This window comes from Zootermopsis nevadensis, unplaced genomic scaffold (genome assembly GCF_977971745.1).
Source record: "Zootermopsis nevadensis isolate Lab colony 2312 unplaced genomic scaffold, Znev_1.0 Znev_ptg000061l, whole genome shotgun sequence".
In the NCBI taxonomy this organism is placed as follows: Eukaryota; Metazoa; Arthropoda; class Insecta; order Blattodea; family Termopsidae; genus Zootermopsis; species Zootermopsis nevadensis.
The window spans coordinates 2,186,593-2,210,672 of NW_028259192.1; the positions used below are offsets into that span (position 1 = coordinate 2,186,593).

Sequence of the window (24,080 nt, forward strand, 5' to 3'; positions counted from 1 at the left end):
ATATACCACAACCGGTTCCTTGCACGACAATTTCGATTCATTATTTGAAACCAACCTTCCATAGTTCACTATACCCTGCAATACATTATTAGTTAATTCAGTGTTATAAAATCCAACTAAAGACTTGCCATATATTAGGTAGGGGGTATTCGTGCATCTCAAATGTACCTCACTAAGTATTTATCGGAATGAAAAGTGTGATACAGAAACAAATGAAACACGCGAGTTGTGCCAATACATATTCGGTTAGCCCGCAATAAAGTTGTCTCGAAAGTAGAAGAGTATCTTTTGAAGTACCACGTCGTCAAACTCTTGTCCTGTTTTACAGGTCACAAACATGCAGAAACTAGTTATGTGGCAACTCCTTGGATTTCTTAGACCCATTGTAAGGAAACGTACATTGTGGTGGCAGCCCTGGAAACAGCTTATTAATTTACAGAAAGAGTCGCGAAGTTACAGTCGATGTCACGCAAATGAGATCCCATCAGAATAAAGGATTAACTGAATTCTCGCAGGATAACGAATTACCAAGGACGTCATTCTTGTAATTGATACTTACGGTAATTCATTACATAAAGCATTCTTCTAGAGGCTGCCATATTGTCCTCTTCTAGATCTTTCGAACTGTTTGTTTACTGTGTGTTGTACATTGCACAACCCCTGCTTATTATAACTTAAACAATTTGGATTCTTTATTTCCTGAAAATATTTCGTCAATTCAAACTCTTCGTGCTTTGCAGTTGAATAACATTGCGAATGGGATGACTTTCATTCTTGGACAATGAGAAGGACCTGCCTATTATGGGAATTATTAGCATATTTTCACAAGGAAATTGGCTTTCTGTTTCTGAGAGACATAATTGCCGAGTGCCTCCTATGTGGATCGAGTCTTGTAAAGCTTATTGATACATAAATAGCGACGCTATATGAAGTGGAGTTCATGTTTTGCTGGTGTTTCGTAAGGAAATATCTAAACGCAACAGAGAAAAATTCCATTTTGTGGTCGCGGGTTTTGCAAAAACAAAGACTGCTAGGATATCTAGAGCGGACAACACGTGCTTGCGGCAGGTGACTCAGGGGTTGACACCCCTGCAACGGATCGATAAGGACGAGCCTGCGCGAACAGGTTCTGATGCTGTGTCACACATCGATTCTGGAGCAGTGGACGCTGGTCAGTCGCCATCTTGACAAGCATGGAGGACCGATTCACGGGACTTTAAAACAAAGGTCTGCGTCAGAAACAGGTTTGTGTTTCAGATTGGAATGTCTCAATCTGTTTGTTGCGCACACATTCCTTGATTGTATTTTCACTGCCTGTGATCGCACACATTATCAGAAGCATGAGCACATGTACAGAAATGTTCGGCGGCCTAGTATCCAGCCTATACGCACTTACGGGAAGCTAATACTTCGAGGACAGTTGCTGAATTAGAATTTTAAATTTTGTTAAAGACAATTTTTATGAAGCCAAAATGTGTTTTATAAATCATAATACTTATTTTGTTTTAGTCCTTCATTTTAAATTTGTTTTTCAAGTTATATAGAGCATGTTATGATAATTGTGGGTTATGAATTAAGGCGTATTGTGTAGGCGGTTCATGCAGAAGGCATTATCCAGCTCCTAAATAACACAGATTACATTTTAATTAATATTACAGCGTTGTAAATTACAGTGCGAATGATAAAAGTAATCAGGAGACAAATGTAAATGCCACGGAAGCATCGTTGAGTTACATTAATTAATTTTAATGTCTTGGTCGTAAACATATGGGGAGGAGTCTAAGGACAAGAGGGGGTGAGCCCCCCCCTACTCAATTATTACACAAGGGACACGTCGCCCTAGAGTCTTGGAAGACAACACGGAATTTTACACTTTTTCAGAATGACCATAACCTATTAACAACGAATTAAATAAAATTAAAGAAAATTATGTAAAATATAACTACAAACACAAGAAAGAATACGGACAATCACTGTAGATGGCATCCAGCGACGGCACATTTAATGACCTAATCGAAATTCTTAAACTGAAACCTAAACGTTCATGCATGAGATCGAAGTTCAAAATTACGTCTCTGAGCTGTGTTGCAGTGTGGACTAGATACCAACATACGATATCTTCATCTTCAGCACTGAGTATGACATGTCGGATGTTCAGATCTGAAGATAGAGGCAGTACGTTCCACTGAAATGTTGGAATATATGTACCAGTTCGCGCTGTGTCGCAACCCAGAACAATAGAAACTACGAATTAACGCTCATACTAAGTATTTAGTGGAATAAAGTATCAACGTTCTTCTCATTTTAATATTATATATGAGCCTGAGAAAATCAAATTTTGACGAAATACCAGTAATGTTTTCTGGCGGAGAAACCAAGAGAAATTTTTTGAGGAGACTTAAGATACAATAATATTTTTATAAAATATTCCTCACCAAAGTCTTTCAGAGAAAAGACTTTCAAACATTTCTTTTTGACATTGTTATATTCCTAAATTAAAGAAATATAATTAATTTTTATCAAACACGGTGGATTACATTTTAAAACCCGTATTTATTCGTGTTTCGAAATGGTTGCGATGTAGGAATAATATAGAATGTGTAATTTTTGGTACTCATTTTCTGTAATAAAATAATTATCGAGAATCTCAAAGAGTACTTCTGCAAAAACAGGAACCTTGATGATACGTGTCCTCTGGGTTGTAGCGTCTTGTAGTTGGCGAGACTACACGACGCTACAACCCAGAAGACGGCCATCTTCAAACTCGCCCCCGTGAGAACCCCAAACCCTGAAAAACGGTCGCCTCTTAAATAAGTATCATACGGTTTTAGACTTGTCAATATTTCGTTTCAACGTCGTCGAGGCTTTGAAAATACAAAATTTTAAACTTTAATCACGTGACTGTAGTCTCTCTCTCGTGCTTCCCCTGAAATCAGAAAGTTCAATAGCCCCTGTCGCAAATGCTTCCGTCCCGTTTTACCCGAAGATTGAATTACAGCATTGAAGTTTAACGAGGCTTCAAGAACTTCTGGGTAATTCATGTTAATAGGGTAATCAGCCGGTCCTAGGGTAAAGGAGTGTACGTAGGTCCTGCACGTTCACGAAACTTAAAACGGTATTAGGGAATTTACCACAAACCAGGTTTATTGATTTTCTATTTATAAAATTTACATGGATATGATTACACAATTTACTTACGAACTTTTTAAGCTCAAGTGATAGTTTTAAAGAATTACAGGTTTAATGAAATATATGCCGTGAATCAGTAAACCACACTTCAGTTGTTGTTTATTTCTTTGGGGGGGTGGGGGGACTTATGTCATTTTACCCTGACAACGGTGAATTAAGACTGTCACTAAAATTTCACATTTTACATCTTCGCTGTAAAACCCTCAAGATTTGTTCCTTACGAATTGTAAAAGTCACATCACCAACCACAAAGGCCTTTAATACAGGGTGATTCAAAAAGGACTTTACAACTTTGAAAGTGTATAGAAATTTATTCAGAAGGCTTACAGAATCGGTTGAGGTGTCATTTTGTAGCAAAACAAATCAAGTTTGACCTCAACCAGTCTTTTGGGTTCGACGTGATTGCCATTGGTGATACTGCAGACATCCCACCTTAAATCAATTTCTTGCCAAACACGATCCAGCATATCCGGTGTCACTTCTGCAACTGCGGCGGTGATTCGAGCTTTGAGCTCAATGAGATTGGCAGGTACACACGATCTTTAATGAAACCCCATAAGAAAAAATCGAGGTGGCCATACCATCGACCCTGTTCGATCAATCCACCGACCTGGTAAACGGTTATTGAGGAAATCCCGGACTTCTGTGACGTAATGAGGTGGTGCGCCGTCTTGCTGGAAGTGAATGAGTCCTTCTTGGTCATCTTCGTCTAACTGTGGTATGAGAAAATTTTACGAGCCATTTTCAAATGCACTGCCGCTTGCGCTCGCGGTGACGGAATTCGGTACTACAGCACAACGTGAGTCAAACTTCATTTGTTTTGCTACAAAATGACACCTCAACCGATTCTGTAAGCCTTCTGAATAAATTTCTATACGCTTTCAAAGTTGTAAAGTCCTTTTTGAATCACCTGGTATATGTGATTCTCATTATACACGCTTTCGCTATCAGCGGACAAATTTTAAGGCTTATTACCTGAGGCGAAACCTCTCCAGATTTATCAGGGAATGTGATGCACACAATGATCTTAAAAGAAGAAGGAATTGTGGAACCAGTTTAACAGCAATATGGCGTCTGTTACACGTTTCTCGTTTTACGCGGCAATTCGCAGAAACCGCAGCTATCCCAAGTATTACTATCTGTGTTATTTATAAGTCACAACATCGATTAGTGTACCTGTTGCATTACGTCATGATTAAAAATGGTCACGCGTATTATTTCGTCATGAATACGTATCCGTTACGAATCTGTTTTTACGTGAATCCATTTCAATTTACGAAATAATTTACACGTTGGCCAGGATGGTATTTAATTAAGGCTGCTTTTCCATTTGTAATGCATGAGTTTTGAACTCTGAGCGATGTTCATGGAAACATTCGGCTGCTAACCTCACAAACTTACTCCAAATATAACAGCTGATGTCCGTCACGCGGTGTGTTGCGGAAAAATTTGGAATTAACTTTTGACGGTGGCGCCTCTGGTAGCAAGAAATGTAAAAGAGGTCATGGTGACGCTTACGGTGGGGTGTGGCGGAGTCTGGAGTGAGGCTGCATTTGTCCCCGTCAGAATTTTTCCGCGCTTAATTTAGTTCATAAAAGATATTTTATAAAGTTTACTCTTTCAACGAGATTTAAAAATATGGCGCCACAATAAATTGTACTAAGATGGCTGTCTTTTGGGGTTGAAGTTCCGTGTAGTCTGGTAGAAGTTTACCAACGTTTCGGAGGTCCTTGTTGCCTCCATTATCAGGGAGATTATAAGAAGCAGTAAGAACCTATACCAGACCACAAGGCGCTAGTTCGTAAATAGGAGAATCTGCAAGTAAGAATTCGCTACGGGGTTAAACGGGACGGACTGATCGTATTTCCTGGGACCTGAAGGCTTCCGCGTTGTGGCCCAGTTGCTGGGTCACAGCAACTGGCGAACGGACTGAAGATGCCCTATCGATTTCCGATACGACGAGGAGGACTCTCATTTACAATTACAGCAGGAAGGCAGGCAGACCGATGGCACATCCATCCGTCAGCGATAGACAGAGCATCGTACATCTGATTCGCACTACACGATAAATGTCTGCAAGTCACGACACAAGCTAACACGTATCCACCCAAAAAAATATACGAATTAAATTTTTTAAAACACACAAAACACGTTTTCCTATTGAAATAAAATATTCTAACTCGAGGAACATCTAAATATTTACTTATTTATAGCTTATTTGATGACTTCAGTAGCTTATATCAGTGGTATTCAACCTGGGGTACGCGAAGACATCTTAGGGGGTACGTGAAATTTAAAAAAATATATTATTTTATGATAAACACTGAATAATCAGTAATGTAATTTATTTAATTTATTTTAGATGTAGATTATATACTATGTATAACTTGAATTATACACCAAAAACTTCGGGGGTACAAAGTTGAAGAGAAATTATATCTGGGGGTACGCGAAGACATCTTAGGGGGTAGATGAAATTTAAAAAAAATATATTATTTTATGATAAACACTGAATAATCAGTAATGTAATTTATTTAATTTATTTTAGATGTAGATTATATATTATGTATAACTTGAATTATACACCAACGACTTTGGGGGTACAAAGTTGAAGAGAAATTATATCTGGGGGTACGCGAAGACATCTTAGGGGGTAGGTGAAATTTAAAAAAAATATATTATTTTATGATAAACACTGAATAATCAGTAATGTAATTTATTTAATTTAGATGTAGATTATATACTATGTATAACTTGAATTATATACCAACAAATTTGGGGGTACAAATTTGAAGAGAAATTATATCTGGGGGCACGCGAACAAAAAAGGTTGAATACCACTGACTTAGATAATATGACATCGGATAATTGGATGATAAATAGATAATTAATTGAAACGAATGTGGAAGTAACCAGAATTGACCTAATTTGTAGTACGAGCTGACAACCACGAAAACCCAAAGGCAAGATGGTCGGTCTCCGGGTAGAAATTTGAACCGGGTACCTCCTGAATACGAAGCTGGAATGCAAACCACTCGACCGCGGTGTTCGGTTAAGTACGAACACAAAACATTGACGCGTAAACTTACGTTGTAATAACATTCACCATGGCGAGTGTAGGAGTGGAATCTTACATTAGTAAATTCGTACGACTAATTTTAATGTCGATTCGCGTTACCAACATTAATTAAAAATCCGATAATTGTTGGGAAATATGAGGCATGAATTCGAAGGAAGAGTGAGACAAGGAAACACTTTCACTTTATGTAGTCATACGAAGAACCTAGTCCGTGGAAGGAAACAGAAAATCACTAGGAGTAAAATAGTAATTTTCTAGTGCGTGTAAAAAAATTTCAGTCGGCATAAATAAAGCCGTGGACCACTGGTTGAGACACATAACATTGTAATAAAATTCTTCTTAGTTTACCTCGAAATATTTCCCTCACGTAATTTTATTTATTTATTTATTAATCTTTTCGTCGCTTTATACTCCACGTCTAGCGTATTTACTGGGCAATGCACATTTTAAATAAAATAATAGCCTAAATCTCATTACAAAACAAATAATGTGTAATGCACACTTCCATCCCTTTACTGTTAATGTATACTTAACGCCATGTTTGTAGGCTATAAGCTTTGGCGACATCGAAGTACTTGGTTGAGAAGCCTGAAGGCAAGAGATCACTCGGGAGACCTGCGCAGATCGACGATTAACATTGAGCTGAATCTTAGGGTAATACGGTGGAAAGTTGTGATTGGATTAATCTGAACATTTTGTAAGACGCTGTTTTACTATGGGGTGCTGTCACCCCCCCCCCCCCAGCCCAAGCCCCACAAGCTGCTGGACCACCCCTTGTTGGCTCACCGCGACTGCTTATTAAATAATAATAAAAATATTACTATAATTACAAACCTTGATTATAAAGCAATTAAAACAAAAGTTTAGGCTTGTTTTCAGGCTTTTAGATACATTAGAGCATTTCTGCATGAGACTCGGATTTTACTGCCAATTTGATAAATTCAATCCTCAACGAGAGAAGCCAACTAACACAAAGAAAAATGTTTTTTTACAATGAAATTTACATACGTTCACAGATTTGTGAAATAGAAGAGAATCCAGCACAACTACTTCAGTACTGGTAATTTATTATAACCCTACCACTTTCAAACATTTGAGGTAATCATCAAGGGTTGCTATACTGGTGACAAAATACTGTGGGTTATAGGGGATGTAAGACATTTAAACGGGGGCCCGGAGTCGAATTCCGGTGAAGGCATATTAAGTAGCTCGGAAACCAAGGACGGTAGACGAAACGCGCGCAAATAATAAAAGTTATTTATTTCGGTGTCGAGATTACAGAAACTAACATCCCAACCCCGAAAAATGCCCTTGGCTGGACTCTTGGTGGAGATGTGGGGTTTAGGGATAATAATTTTTATGTAATATTCAACGATACGTATCGAATGATTAGGTTAGGTTAGGTTTTCTGGCAATTATTTTATACAGCTGAGGTCTGTCAGTAAATTAGGACTGGAACAATACTATAACTTTTAAAAAAACAGTGTAATACAAGTTTAATATGTTAAGAAGGTAAACGCTTTGTCACATATTTCTTGTACAAAGAATGGTTCTTGAGAAAATTCATAAAATTATTTCATAGTACTTCTGCTTTTTGCATACGTTCAACAGAACAAATCCAATTAGAACCCGGTTATCTGCGAATATTATACATCTGCAGGCGTATGGTACGTTCGTGGCTCCTAGCTTCTGCAAAGGGAAAGCCCCGGAATTTAATATGAGATGTTCGATTGCACAGGTCAGTTCTTTGTCCAGTCAAAGCGTGACGTCACGGCGCTCAATCGATCGCTAGTGTCGACGCCTATAGTGTTCGAGTCATTCCTCCACGCCCGTCTTGTCCATATTCCGCGATTTTAACTCCACGTCGAAAAGAGAATCAAATTCAGTAATGGAGCGTCGGGAAATATAAATCAATTCGCTTACATGACATTGTACGTGGTCCCAACTGTATGCTCAGGTTGTGAGTGGAGGTGATACGTGTGATGCTACAAATGAGGAATGAGTTATTTCCTCAATGTGCATGAAATTCGTGTTTAATCTGCGCGATTCTATGTTCATATCGATCAAATATTTAACCTGAAACTCGAATCGAACATTATCGATTTCTTCTTCAACGGCTATGTACATGCCAAAATATCTTTCTTTTTAAAATATAAACTTTCAGTCCTGTACTGTAGCATCCCTATTTATCGTTTGTTTATTGATCGAACACCATTGTCACTACCACATTTTAACACACGCCTTTATGATTGTTTTTCATTTGTTCGCTTGCTACCGAACTACATGTTTCGACCAGAAGTGGTCATCACTAAAACATAATAACAGAATTCACGCTGTTGTCAACATTTAATGATTTTATACATTTTAACTTTTATAGTCTCATAAATATTCACCAACATTTAAAAGAGCACTTCCTGCCTGCAGCATCAGGGAGGCAGTAAGCTCCCCTGAAACACTGGTCAATTTCTATGAAACTACTTGGTGCAAAATCCCAGAAGACAGTCAAGTTCAACTAATTTGCATTTGAGAGCTCCCTGGTTCAAACCTCACATTTTATTTGCCATTAAATAACCTCACATTTTATTTGCCATTAATAACCTCACATTTTATTTGCCATTAATAACCTCACATTTCATTTTCCATTAAATAACCTCAAAACGATGTTATGTTTATGTAACAGATTAAGAAAACATGTTGGTCACAATGATGACACCACTGAAATATGGGCAGCCACCGTTAGAATGCGGCACCAACGAGGACAGCAGTAGAAGCAGTGTAGACGAAACAAATAACAATGGTGATGTGGAGCTAACAAGTCTCAACTGGCTTCATAACCTCAATATCATCCCTTCCTTTCTGCCTACACCACCTTCGTCGCCCACACCATCTCAAACGGCACAGCTGCCTTCGCCACAAGCGCCAGTCCAAGACAAACACGGTGAGTACAAGAATATTTATGACCATTTCTCCTCCTGAAACCTGGTTATTCTTGTGGCAATGTAAAATGTCAAAACCCATCAACAACTGCACGATTAACACTATCCAATGCCAGTATCCATAATCCACAACATTTTGGTCATTTCAGCATCCCAGGAAAGGACACAAGGACGCCCTCTGAAAGCAGGACATATCCTAGGTAAAGCACGCCCTTCTCATAGACAAAATCTACCCGTAATAGCGTAAATAGTCCTATTTCAGCTGCAATGACCACATTCATCAGTCTGATGAACATTCCCTCATCTCTTCAATTTTCCTCTAATTCCAAAGAACATAAACTGACTGTTCGCCGGATCACTGCGTTCAGACGTAACTTTAACCCATTCTTAACATTAAAAATACTTTTTCGAGTCGAGTCCAGCATTATTCCTAAACTATACGCTTCAACACTTTCATGTTTTCTTAATTTCTTCATCTGTTGTTTAAAGATTATGTATCAACTGCAGAGGTTACTTAGCATTCCATGAAATGAAGGATTGGTTATGTACAGCCATGACCCACTTCAAGGTATAATCGATATGAAAGGCACTGGGCCTCTCAAGTTTTGGAATTAGAAGTTGGGTCAGTGTACCATCGCAAACCAAAATGGTTGCTCGTTTCACTGGTCATTCCTTTGTAAGAAAATATTTACTTAGGATTTGAGGTTTTCACAGCGGCGAGTCTGAAGATCATTGCCCTGATGATGGAGGCAGTATGACCTCTGAAACGTTGGTGGAAATCTACCAGACTACACGGCGCAACAACCCAGACGACAGCGACCTTCAAGAAAATATTTAGTTGATGGGATTGTTGCCTGAAGCCACTAATTACAGCACAGTTGACTTGTGTCACTTTTGCATAAGTCTTAAAGTGTTGTATGAAATTTTTGTATCTGCACGATACAACACAATTCAATTTCTAACCACCGCAGCATCACAAGAATGAAGTACAAAACTGTGAAGTGCATTGTCATGTAATTTTCTGCAGTCTCTTGTATGTGAACCAAAGAAGTACATTCCCAACTCATAATCCTTCCAACATCATCGGAAATACCATTCAGAACACATTCTATCGAAAATTCTATCATGACGCTCATGTCACTTGTCATTACGCAGTCATAAAATAAATAAATTATTCCCACAGAGACCATGCTATCAGAACCCAACTTGGAGGACTACCGAAGCTCTGGGGACCATAAGCCACCCTACTCATACGCTGCACTGATCTGTATGGCCATGGGAGCCAACAGTAACAAGATGACACTCTCCGCCATATACAAGTGGATCCGAGACAACTTCCTTTATTACCGAAATGCAGATCCTAGCTGGCAGGTGAGGCAAAATGTACAGAATTTAAAATAATTGTGGGAAATGGTATTTATATATTATAAAATTAATTACTAATGCCAATAGCTATGAAGAAGAAAAATCTATAAAATTAAAATATCAATATCTAAGACACAATAATGTTGTCTGATGAATGTTTCATACACAGATTTTGACAGTTGTCATTATACTGACAGATTTTTTAACTTTTGTTTATTGTCATTCCTTGTGGCAGCGGCAAATGTCACAGCCAATATATGTGTCAATATAATGAAAAAAATCACCTAATGGAAGGAGTACATCCTGTTCTCTAAACATCACATGCGTATAACAAAATACCAGAAATAGATAATGTTCAACAGAACTGTCTCATCTTCAAAGTGTGTTGTGTACTACAGAACTCGATACGGCACAACCTATCTCTGAACAAATGCTTCGTAAAAGTTCCACGCTCCAAAGATGAGCCTGGCAAAGGAGGTTTCTGGCGATTAGACATGGACCGGCTGGAAGAGGGACGGCGTAGCAAGAGACGAGGCATCACAAACGTAACGTCCCGTAGGTGTCGGAACCGAACTTCTACCAACCGGGCAAAGAATTCCTCAACTGCACCATCCACTACACAGGAACCTATTACCAGCATAGCTCCAGTTGTCCATCATGGTTCATCTGAGCCAATGCCCATTGTAATCGGAGAGGAAGAGTTGGCGACATTGTTACTTGCCAGCGAGGGATGGGATGAAGCACAAATAGAATATTTGGACTTGTTGCTAGACTCGCTATGAGCCATCTGAGACTGACTGCCAGTACTGCTGCCTCCTTGTGGTTTGGGCCTTGCCATCTGCCTATAACTTACATCAGAAGCTACCACTAGACTGGGATGGGGGGTGTTCTTTATGCCACATATCCAGGAAATACACTTTTCCATGAAATCCCAAGAATCTATAAAATTGGTATTGCAGGAAAATGAAACAGCTACATCAACAAGAAAATTGCAGTAAAATAAAAGGATGACTGTAAACTTGCATGATGAAAACTATCAGATCATAAACATTTACAAAGTATAATATTCCTGTAATTAAATTCATAAAATTTAAGATATGTTGTAGAGATAAAAAATGTATGAAGCTGAAGACCTGTAACGTAAGATTCGAGAATGCAACTGGTGTTCCGGTATCCATTCCAAGGAGATAAAATGCAGAAATTTGGCATTGACATCTACTGAATATGGCACAAATTATTAGAATTTTCACCAATGGTGTACATTACATTTCTGTTCCTGGGTAAGCATTCACTCCCTGTTTACAGTCTAAACTTAACGTGGAGCTTCTGTAGAATGAAAATTTTCCCAGCGCAGTTGGGGAGAACCAAAGCGCAAGTACTGGGTTATGTACCGTTTGTTGACTTCCATGCTGACACATCAGCAGATGCGTGGGGCTGTGGCGATATGATGTATATTAATAGGTATAATGCAATGACAAGGCATATGTCCATTTTTGTCTGAATTGCATAAGGCTTTATTTTTTTTAAATAAGAAAATTAGAAGTTTTGCACTTTGATATTTGGAGCACAATGAATGTTAAAATATATCTAACAGATGCTTGTAATGAACTGTAAATTCATTTCTGTCAACTCTTAAAACTTACATTTCTTCTACGTAATTTTTCAACCATAAAATTTATCAATCAGAAAACTGCTTACACATACCTAAACACACTTAATCCTTTGGTCTCCCTAGCAGTCAAATCAAATGACTATAACATGTTTTACAAGGGAGTCATTTTATTGTACTACTGACAACAGCGATATGCAGATTACTAACGTCAGTACACAGCAACAAAATATTCCGAAATAACTGTCCCATGTTAGAATTTTCAATGAGTACAGTCACAACAAGTGGAAGACCAAGAGATGTATAAAAAAGAGTGGGCACTGAGATCAGAAGAAGTCGATGATATTAATGAACCAAAACGTACGTGCATTCATACATATGCAGTCTCGATAGCCGATTCGTGAAATTATAAACCTGTATAACCTGAACAGGTGAAGTAAATATAAGCTGCAAAGATAATTATCAACTGTACACTGGAAAAAATGAGAAAAAATGTTCATAACATGCTTCAAGGCTATATGACAACATTCATTTGCAAAATCTGTTACTGCCAATTTAATCTGTCGGTTACAAGCTCGTAACAGAAATGGACAGAAGAAAGAAAAACAGTGCAGTTACATTTTGTAAAGTGCTTCAAGTTCCAGTCACTCGAGTGTCGACTGAAAAGAAAGCAGTCCCCTGACTGATTCTGAACAAATAAACAAAATTCCCAGTGCCCTGGAATCAAACCATGGCACAGACGTGAACTCACACACCACACAGGATGGTAATTATGACAGCAAAAATTGTAATTATGCCAAACATTTCATATATGTTCATGTATGTTAAAATAAGATTTTAATTCCTGCAAAAACCGAAACCTGAGACATCAACCGTAAATTTATGAGTGGTTGTGCTAGGTATGTGTCATCCACGGTGGTCTTCTGGGTTGCGATGCTGTGTGCCTGTACATTGCCACGACTTCATTTCTGTGAGAATTTAAAATATAATATAGGTATGTGTCATTTAAATGTAATTTTTACCTGATGCAAAAGAATTTATGTTGTGTTCATTACAAGCAGCTGATATTTCTGAATTTCTGCAAGGGTTTTGTGTTTGTTAAGATGTCTCACATTTTTGCTGTGGTGTGGTGCACCAATATAAATTCCTTGAGAATCCAATGACATTGTGCTGATATTACATATTTTGAAGTTAAACGGTTTTATGATTTTTATATAAAATGGTAAGTCTGGATGTAATTCAAACTTACAAATGTTTTTTTTCTAAAAGAATTAAGAAATTATATGGTTGTGAATTTGCATTTTTCTTTGCTCCACTGATTAATTGGGAATGGCATGGAGGGTCTAATACTTCTTACAGACACAAATAATCCTTTCACTGCTGGCGATTTAAGTACAAATGTTGTACCTATGCAACGTCTGGTAACGACACATAGTGAATTTCAAGCTTCCTTTCTGTAAAACATTCCTTCAATAATCTATGGTGTTTATTTCTAAACAGTGTAAATTCTGTGTCCGCAACAGTGCAAGGGTTAAAACAACCACAAGGGAGAATTTTTCCTGGGGTACAATGAGCCGACTGCTATAATACAACATTTTCAAATAACTGAAACAACAGATGAAAGAATCTCAAAATCACTTTTCTGGCCACAGTCCCTCACAGTTTTTCTATGACAATCATCTGAAGTATAATGTCCTACCAAAAAGATTGATTATAAAGTTCTCGATACTTCTGAATGCTTTAGCTCTCCTGCCATTTTTATGACTATCAGTTCACTACGACAAAGAAGAAAGTAACATACGTCAAAGAAAGCTGCGTTTGTTCTGGACATTAGGCTATATGCCAGACACAATGTCCTTGAATAAAAAGCCCTCATATACAGTTGACTCCTGCTTAAGTGCAGTGAACAGGTACAAGTGGCAGAACAGTTAATCAAAATTCTCACCCTTTCTCCAAAGAAGGTGGACACAACAGACTGCCAGTTAAGGAAGAGTCAACTGTATTGGATTATATAAAAATTATACTCTGGGCCAAATTTCAATGTCTGGTACCTGGAAAATTAAGATTTCACTAATGAAGTTCACTTTTTAGCTCAATTAAATGTGTAAATTGCATTGTAATTAACAGTATTAGATATATAAAACACACAACAGATTTCTACTGCAGTATGGCCCACAATTAAGTAATACCAGAATATTTTATATAGTGTATTTTATATTGGTACACACCTGTAAAAACATGCAATTACATAGACACATGCTCAAGATTTCTGCTATCAAGTTGAACAGATACACTCCCATACACTTGAACATTCCGTTATATTTCGTTATTGCACTCCGAACCTGACAGAAGTCTTTTCAATTGAACAACATGAAGGGGATCAGAATTCTAGTACATTCCTTACTTGAGCGTTCCTCATACACTGGGAGGTGTGAGGTTAGGTGAACCGGAAGGAAAAGAGGAATCACTTCCTCTTGAATTGATGCCCTGCAGAAAAATGTTAAAATTTGGTGGACAGTACGCAGCGATATGCCATCTTACTGAAACCATTATCCCCAAATGGCAAATTTCTAGTGGAAAGAATCATGTAATTCATAAAGAAAGGGTATGATAATTGATATTAATATAAATTCTGATTATGTATCATGTTCATCCTCACTGAAGTAGGGATTGGTGATACCACATATGTACTCAACCCTCCTCCCTGCTCAATTCTGTGTTAATAAAAATAATGTTCAGTGATAAAACAGCTTCCTGCAACAGCGTCTCAATGATTTTGAATACACACTACAGCTAGCTAAAAGGTGATGGCTCCAATGGCACATGTACGCATCCATCTTCCAACAAAATCCACTCTCAAGTTTCAGTATACTTTATTCTGGGCCATGCTGTATTGTGTGTTAAAATTGCTGGCCTATATTAGTCTCAAGGCAGAAAAGCAATATGAAAGATTTTTATTGTAAATTATACAAAGAATTTTGTCCAACAAACATATGTGGAAGTTGAAAAGAAAGTAATCTAACGGGACGACTGAACTTTTCATGTGAAAGCTTAAATCAACCAGCTATGGGCTGGGCTACGATGATGATCCAGATATATCAAAGTTAAAATGTAATTTATCCTGTCTTCTTCAGGAGTAATTTTTAACGGAAGGCAAAATGGAAAACAATGCTATCCATTAGTTTTTAAATGTTCTGAATGTTCAACTGACTGAAAGACTTAGGTTAAACCATTTCAGTATGTCACCAGAGATGCTACATAAGGAAAAACATTTTGTTAAATATTAAATTTTATCATGTTTTGAATGTACTTAAATCAGATGATACTTGCAGAGTCTCAGAATAGCAATCCTAGCAATAAAAGTAAAATAACATAACGGAGAGGTTTCTGTGATATCTTGTATATAAATGTGTTACATAATATGGAAATTGAGGCACCCTTTAACTCTGATAAGAGATACCAGTATAAACATTACATGGATATATAATGAAAACGTAAATCTGAACCAAAGCCAAGATTCCGTTTATCCAGATACTTTAAATATCAACACTAATTAACTACATTTTGTATTTAATGGATCAGGTAAATCTCTACCCTCACAATTACGCAGTTCTGAGACCTGCATAAAGAATCACCCCACCACAAGAATCTTGATACTAACCATCGCAAATCACTAAAGAGTTGAAGATGGCTGTCTTCTGAGTTTTGCGCCATATAGTCTGGTTGATGTTTACCAATGTTCCAGGGGTCCTTGCTGCCTCCATTATCAGGGTGGGACAGCAAGGACCTCTGAAATGTCAGTAAACTTCTAAGAGGCTACACAGTGCAACAACCCAGAAGACAGCCATCTTTAGACTCACTGCCGTGAAAACCCCGAATTCTACTCGCTAAAGAGTTCATTAATATAATTTTTATTTTCTCTTTAAAAGTTAAATTAAATTAAGTGGAAAATAATTTATTTTCAAACAGCAATTCCAGACATTCTAAGGATACAGGGACCAATGGTGTTAGACAATTCAGAACTTAACACTCCCGCACCCTGGCATAAACAAAGTTTGGAATAGCTCTGGCTTTTGACAAGCTACAGCAGTACATTTAGCATTCAGAATATTTTGAACATTTTGCTTCAGTGTAAGTTTAAATTTTGAAAAAAGTTCTATTTCTCTTTGGAATACACAAATAATTCCCCCGAGTGAAGTTGCAAGAATGTGGCAAATTTTTTCTACCGCTGATTTTGACCCAAATACCAGCTCTTTACTAAATTTCAAACTTTACAAACATATAATGGATCACAAATAATAAGAAATATTGAAAACAATACTTTCAAGGGCTCAAAATGTTATATTTTATGTATTTAACATTTGTGATTGGTGTTTTCATTATTATTATTATTATTATTATTATTAATATTAATATTGTTATGAAACAGGGATTTATCTGTGATTTGTAATATAAGTAAGAGAACATATTAAGTTCTAAACTGAGCTCAGAAATTACAATTTCAGTTAACTTCAAATGTGTGTATCCTTATAATGTATGACAAAACAACTGTTAGCTCTCCAACAAAGCAAATCTGGACAATCTTACTATTACATATTTTAAGCTGAGTTTTAAAGATTTTAGAATTAAGACAGCTGTCTTGTGGATTGTAGCGCCATGTAACCTGGTATAACCCAGAAGACAGTCATCTTCTTACTTGCAGCTGTAAGAATCTCAAATCCTACTAATATGTTAGAATGTTTAGAAGTCAAAACAACAACAATAACAAAGTTCCTCCAAACTCTAAAGGATCATGTATCTCTTTCACTCATATTACTGCTGGAAATTACGCAGTAACTACGGAAAAATTATACAGTACTCCACTGACTGGTAACAGAATTTAATTTTCTATAATAATTATTGTCATCACAAAACTGTCAAATAAAGCAGCAATAATTGTGGGAAGAACAAACAATTTGAAGATTTCCGTCTTCTGGGTTGTTGCGCTTTGTGGAACAACCCAGAAGACGGAAATCTTCATACTCACCGCTGTGAGAACCTCAAGTCTTACAACAAACAATTTATAAGAATAGTATGATTAATAAAATGAAAAAATGGTTCCAAATATTTTACTAAAAGTCAGTTGGGAAGGAAATTGTCAGTCATGACCATTTTACGGCCTTATACCAGCATCTGCCTTTGAGAACATTGGTAGATGACGGAAACTGTAGTTAGGATTAGTCAGTCAGTATTAAAACAAAAACATCATTTATGAATATGAAGCATGTGAAGTAGGAATGCTACCAGACAAGAAGGTGACGTTATCCTGAGCAGTATCACGATTCCATGAAATGAGTACTTTGGGTGTCGAGAAAAATTTCACACTTTCACAAGAACAGTAGGGAAGGCAAATGATCAGTTTCATACTCTTAATTCCCAGGAATCAAAACTCTCCACTACATCCGAGGTTCCCCAACTCTTTTCAAGTTATGACATGTGTATCTGGAATACCGCGTTTTTTTCTACACGCAAATGAAAATCATACAATAAGAACAAATACGAATGACGGAAATTGTTGTGATATGCATCACATAAACGTGTCATAACATACATGAAAATGACTGTAACGTACCTCTTCTCTCTCTCCAATAAGATAAGCAGGCCAACAAAATTCCAGCTCAAGAATAAATATGGTAACAAAGAGTTCCAAATGTTTGCACAGTACGGAGAGTTTAAGGGTTGTTTATGAATGACATACAGGGATACACTGAAGTGTAATGTACAATGTTAAATCGTAGTTTCATTTGCAGGCAATGTTTAAGTTTATTTTCCACAGAACAAAGGAAAATGAAAACAAAGTGTGTTAATAATATAATCATTGTATTTTCACATTAGCAATACTGAACATACAGCATGCACCAATATTTTCTAACAGTTTTTTATTAGTATTTGTAGCAGCTCAAATTGTTTAGCATCAGGGATGGGCAATTTCACTCAAAACATTGCTTCATTATGTCAGGGAGTTGCAGCCTGTATATTTACCCTGTGTAACAGCAGAAGCTAAGAGTCTGAACCTGTAACGTAACCAATAGGGCTACGTCTCCCTACACAGAAACACGTTGAAGGAATCCGTCCACATTGTGTCTTTCAGAAGAATTGTATTACAGAAAATAAACTTTTAGTATAAGATGCAAGAAAAGGAAATCTATTGAAATTCTTGTAACATATATTTTCTCACTTAAACAGAAAAGTTGCAGTATTTTCTGTAACGAATAAAATTTGGTTTCTGGCAATGATATTGAAAATTTGAACTTGATTTATGCCACATATTAAAGTAACATCCTAGAAAAACATGTGAACTATTACAAGAATACAATTTTAATTATAATATTTTCCCTTTGACTTGTAGCCCATCCCTTTTTCAGAGGATGTAAAATAAATCCTTTGTCTTCTAGAGTGTGTGTGATATCACTTTGCACTGAAGGAAGTGAGAGACTGATGCAAAGTTAACAGGGAACTTGAAATTATGACACGTCAGTGAAACCTACAATTGTTTTACCCCATAAGCTTGTATGCTTTAATTCAGTAGATCAAGTTAATTTAAAATTCTATCCATGAAGAAGTACCTTTTATGGATCAAATAAATCATGAGTTAATTAGGTGAATGTCATTACACTGAAAGTGTTTTACTTTCAAACAATGGCAGAAGTGAGGATTAAGCTTAATTAATAGCCCAGTAATGTGATCACTTTAGTATCCTCGATGAAGTGGTCAGAAAGCTTTAAAATCTTTAAAGCTTTCGCGGCCAGATTCTCACAAAACTTTTCCATTAAACTTTTATAATTATCCTTTTGGTTTGTTCCGAATTAAGTAACACAAGCAAATCTAAGGTTCATTGCTGTGAAAACCTCAAATCCAACAAATCTGAGGTCATACATAATCCCCTTCAGCCAAGAGAAAGAGTTCTGCTACAAAGATTCAAACTCAATACTTCCTGAACACAGGTCACATAACGTGGTACCTACTGATAAGTGACGCTAATCATGACTGAAAGGTATCTGTGAAGAAGTAACCATGATTTATTTGAAGGGAAAAATTCAGCGACACCACATGGTATTCAGAACATATTTTGCATGTTTGTTTTTTTTAATAATATGTCTGTCTGGCTAGATCATTCATTCTTAGAAGAGTTTCTTGCTAACTTTCATTCTCTGTTACTTCTGAACACACTGAGAGTGTTTGACGTGTGGGCGTGCTGGCACAAGCTCACTCAAATTTCTTCCGTCCATTTTAGAAACAAATGTATATTAGATATTAACTTTAATGTTAGCATAAAACTGAAAGTCTGTTCCAAGAAGCAGATAATCAGGTTTAATTATCCTTATATAATAATTACAGGATATCCTGTCAGACCAATGGAATACATAGCTTCAGGTGGATTTAGAAATATGGTACTTTGTTTTTTTTAAATAACTCAGAATTAAAACTTATGTTACTCAACAGCTATTACATGAAACACAGTAGCACTATATTATATTAAAATGTGAAAGATGGGAGACTGTTATTACTAAGAATGTACTGGAAAAATCCATTCAGGGACACAAAGTGAACACTTACAATGGAGAACAAAATAAATTATGAGAGAGGAGACAGTTGGATAAACTGTTAAAAAAGTTATTACTAGACTGCAATATCAATAGTTGGGAAAAGTGTCGCGTAACTGGAATGCCACGGAACCAATCACTCAGAGTACAGGATAGAATCCTGAAGACTCTCTATCATGGATTTTACATAAACATTCTGGAATTATTTCTCTCTGCTAATGAAATACGAAGACTCAACGATAAACCCCGAAGCTGAACATAAACATTAGCTCAATATATTCCAGCAGATATGGAATATTAAATGATGAAATATAACATTTTAGCTAACTTATAAACAAAATATGTAAACATAAGTGTGACTGAAGGTACATAAAACAAATCTCAAATGAAATTGCTAGTCACCCTTGACAAAATGATCAGAGGCTACTGGTTTACAGTCCTCGTCAATCAACGTGACATCACACAGGAATGTATAACGAGGTTTAAAAGCTCGGCAAACAAAATCTAAGTTTTATCATCAAGACTGAAATAAAGTTTGCTAGTCTTTAAACTGAATTTAAAAGAAGAAATACCTAAAAAAAAAATTTTGAATTATGAGATTCCAGTGACCAATGAAATAAGTTAACAGAACATTTTTCATGTTACAAAACTATTAAACGCGTGTGGCATTCCAGATTTTACGCAGAATAATGTGATTAGAATTCTGTCCCCTTTCAGTCTCCGGTCCCAAAATGCAATTACTGCGTAGTGGTCACTTTCTAGAATTTTCTAGCAAACCCTGAAGCTATGTTATCATGTTTTAAAATAACTTTAGTTAATCAATATAGGAACAAGAAATAACAAATAATTTTGTAAAAAAGGACAAAGTTACCGGACCACCACATGGTAACCCCCCTTTTTTATAACTGTAGTACATTTGTACAAAGGGAAAATACCCTGCAGATTCACACTTCAAATTAGTTCTGTATAAAAATAAAAATCTGCACAGATTTAAAAAGTTGCAATGATGTTTAATGTTTTGTATTTTTCGTGTAATCACCGATAAGAAAGGAGAAACCATCACAGATTTTTTGTTTGGTGTGACTTCAAAGTTTGCACTGTCTTTTGGGGAACCATGAATCATTCATGAGACAAGTTAACCAATTCTTAGCATTGTGATGTGCTCAGTTGTGAAACACAGAGAATTTATGCTCGCCATGGAAATTCAGTCTGTATTTTCTCATTAGTTCTGTGTTAAGAAGAGAGTTCCTGAGTGTGGATAAACTTGACTCGAACCCTGGCACTTGCTGACTTTTTAGGGAGACACCCTTCAGGTCCAGTCTCTATTCTACCAAAATCAATTATTAAAACCAAATAAGTCTTGAAGGGAAAACATGCTAATTCTAATCCAGTTGACTATAAATTCCTCTGCTACCTTTTCAGGAATCTAAAACTATCATATTACCTTGTAACTACTCCAGCTTAACACCACTATAAGAATAATTCTTAAAGCATAAAGCAACAATATAAAATCAAGATACTTTAAACAACTGGCACCATCTTTGAGGCATAAGGGAAACCACAAGAAAATGGATGACTGTATTTTAACTTAATTTGTCCGCTCTCAAAGTACAAAAACAGACAGGAAAGAAAATGTGCCTATATTCAGTAGACGAAACAGGTTAAACCGTCAAAACAGTGACATAATAGCCATCATTATCCATGCAATAAGGAACTAGCTTCTCAGAAAGGTGTTACGGCATATCTGTTTACGTTGTCATTTTCATTCACAAAATGTTGTTAGTAATATATTTATTTATTTCCGTCAGTACACAAACTTAGTTGTTAATATTGGTGTTATTAAAGTTAAACTTTAAAATTTGGCGCTTATCATCGCTATTACGATGTTACAATTTTAGCGCTCATTATTTTATTTCACAACATGTTTCAATGCAACTGCATCATCTTCAGGCTATTTTTGTCTTTAAAACTAATGTATATTTATTAATGCAACTATCATTGATTTGTTTGTTTTGTAGTTTTCATTTTTCTAGGTTGTTTCTTTTTGTTCTTCGTCTTGTTTTGTATTTTTTAGATCAGTCGTTCTGAGCGCTAAAATTGTAACATCGTAATAGCGATGATAAGCGCCAAATTTTAAAGTTTAACTTTAATAACACCAATTTTAACAACTAAGTTTGTGTATTGACGGAAATAAATAAATATATTACTGAATTAAACACAAACATGACGCATTTAAACTACAAAATGTTGTTAGTTCTTATGACTGCAATTTATCAGCTGGTGATCTGTCAATATCATTTGAATTTGTAAAGTAAAGCAATAACAACAATAATAATTTTTCATATTCAGTCTATCTTAATTGCTTTCTACATTGACATGACTATGTTGCTATACTAACTCTTTTCTTCACAAGTCGTTATATGTCTATACCGACATAAATGTGTTGCCTTATCTTTCCATCCATGAATAACTCGGAAACCAGAAGATAAAATGTATTAAATACTTAAATATGAGGCCCTGAACCAGAAAAAGTACAAAAGTTACATGCACAAAAATAAATATATTTTAAGCTGATTATTAACTTTAACCTAATTCTGATAGATGTTCCCCAAATGCGTCAATTATGAAAAAAAAAAATCAGTGAATTTTGTACAACCATGTGTGTTTACTTGAGTGTTGTATCTTGAAGGTTTTATTGTGATGTGATCTGAGTAACAAGTTCACTCAGAATTTATATTAAGGATGTAATAATCAATGCATCATCACATTTCAGCCACAGATGGGAGCATCATTGGTCACCCTCCCATATTTTGGCAAAGAACAACGATACTTAATCTGAAAGTCCATTAATTGTCATATTACAAAAACAGAGATTTTTTCATGGCATGAACCATGACCTGAAAACGTCACTAGCCATTTAATAAGTATGCATGTGTACATATACTTTCTCTGACTTTTCTTCACAAAGTATGCTGTAAATTTACATTTTCTTGGTTTCAGGAAATTCATAACATGCTGCTATTCAGAGAAGCTATTCTGAGATTTTATAATCCTGAATTTTCTAATTATGAGATAAATAAAGGCGTCGCCTATATGGAATCATGTTGTGATGTTAATGATCATGAGAGATGAAATGGTGGGTTGCGGTCTGAATTTGATTACGTTTAAGGAAATCGTAAAATGTAAAACTATCTGAAATCCCAATGTCTAGAAAAAGACAAGACCCCTTACATACGAAAGAACTTAGCTACAGTAATTTTGAATAAAAAATCTCAGTGTCACCACCATTCAACTTGGGCTAATGAACAGCTCTGTCAATATCATGCTTATTCACCAAAATTCAATTGCATGTGCAGTCCATACGGTTCAACATCCAAAGAAAAGAATACGAGATACCACACATAATAAAAGGCAATTTCTGAAACTAAAGATTTAAAATTAAATTGTAGGGGTACATTCTATGCCAAGTTCCAAAATATTATAGACCATAATTTCAGAACAGCATCTGGATATACCGGCATAGCAATTATCAAATATTGCTGCAAGACTTGTACGTCCATTGTACATCTGCTAATCCAGAGATATTTCAACATCATTCATGCATTTAAGTACTGTGCTATGCACAGCAAGATCTCAAAAACAATTATGTTTAATAACATTATGTATAAAGAGTCATTTGAATGTGCAGTGGTTCACTAGAGACATGATGTACACTGTGAACTGTAATACACAATACCAATAAAATTGATTTAACAGGGACACTGCTCAATTATTTTAACCCGCTAGAACAGTAACAAAATGAAAATAACCATCCATAGGACTTTAATCTGAAACAATTACTTTCATAAAATACCTTCTATAACATGTTTCAACCATATCAGGTAATCTTCAGCAATAATCTAAAATGTGAAATGCATTAGAGTAACCTGTTTCATACACATATCTTAAATATGTTAATTGATGCTATGGATCCATGCACAGGTCTTACAAAAGGCAACATACATTGCAGTGAAATAAATAAATAGATATGATTTTTTTTAGTTTTCTGATGATAAAAGTTAAAATAATGTAAAATGAAACAAAAATCACAGTTTAAAACAGATTATTTATATTTCAAAACATTATTTAGGTTATAGTATCATCACCATATGAGCCGGGATAGCTCAGTCAGTATGGTGACTAGCTACGGGCTGGACGACCGGGGTTCGATCCCCGACGGGCAGAGGATTTTTCCTCTAGCCTGTGTCCAGACCGGCTCTGGGGCCCACCCAGCCTCCTCTACAATGGGTACCGGGGTCCTTTCCCGGGGGTAAAGCCGG

At 36.2% G+C, this 24,080-nt stretch overlaps 2 protein-coding genes across 7 annotated transcripts in view; one reads left to right on the top strand and one right to left on the bottom strand.

The window, feature by feature from the left end:
* LOC110836449 (glucose dehydrogenase [FAD, quinone]) overlaps positions 1–24,080 on the bottom strand; it is a 52,663-nt gene that overhangs the window by 13,623 nt on the left and 14,960 nt on the right. The gene's annotated exons all lie outside the window — the stretch shown is intronic.
* Positions 642–23,520, top strand: LOC110836451 (forkhead box protein J1-B). Of its 5 annotated transcripts, none has more exons than XM_022077633.2 (5): positions 642–1,244; positions 8,949–9,206; positions 9,354–9,404; positions 10,388–10,575; positions 10,968–23,520. In XM_022077633.2, the coding sequence occupies exons 2-5, from the start codon at positions 8,960–8,962 to the stop codon at positions 11,349–11,351; spliced, it is 870 nt and encodes a 289-aa protein (XP_021933325.2). In that variant the 5' UTR covers positions 642–1,244; positions 8,949–8,959; the 3' UTR covers positions 11,352–23,520. The 5 variants fall into 5 exon arrangements, with proteins under 5 accessions (XP_021933325.2, XP_021933331.2, XP_021933330.2 ...); XM_022077639.2 differs by having other exon boundaries at positions 643–1,244; positions 22,762–23,520; XM_022077635.2 differs by lacking the exon at positions 642–1,244 and adding an exon at positions 8,125–8,199.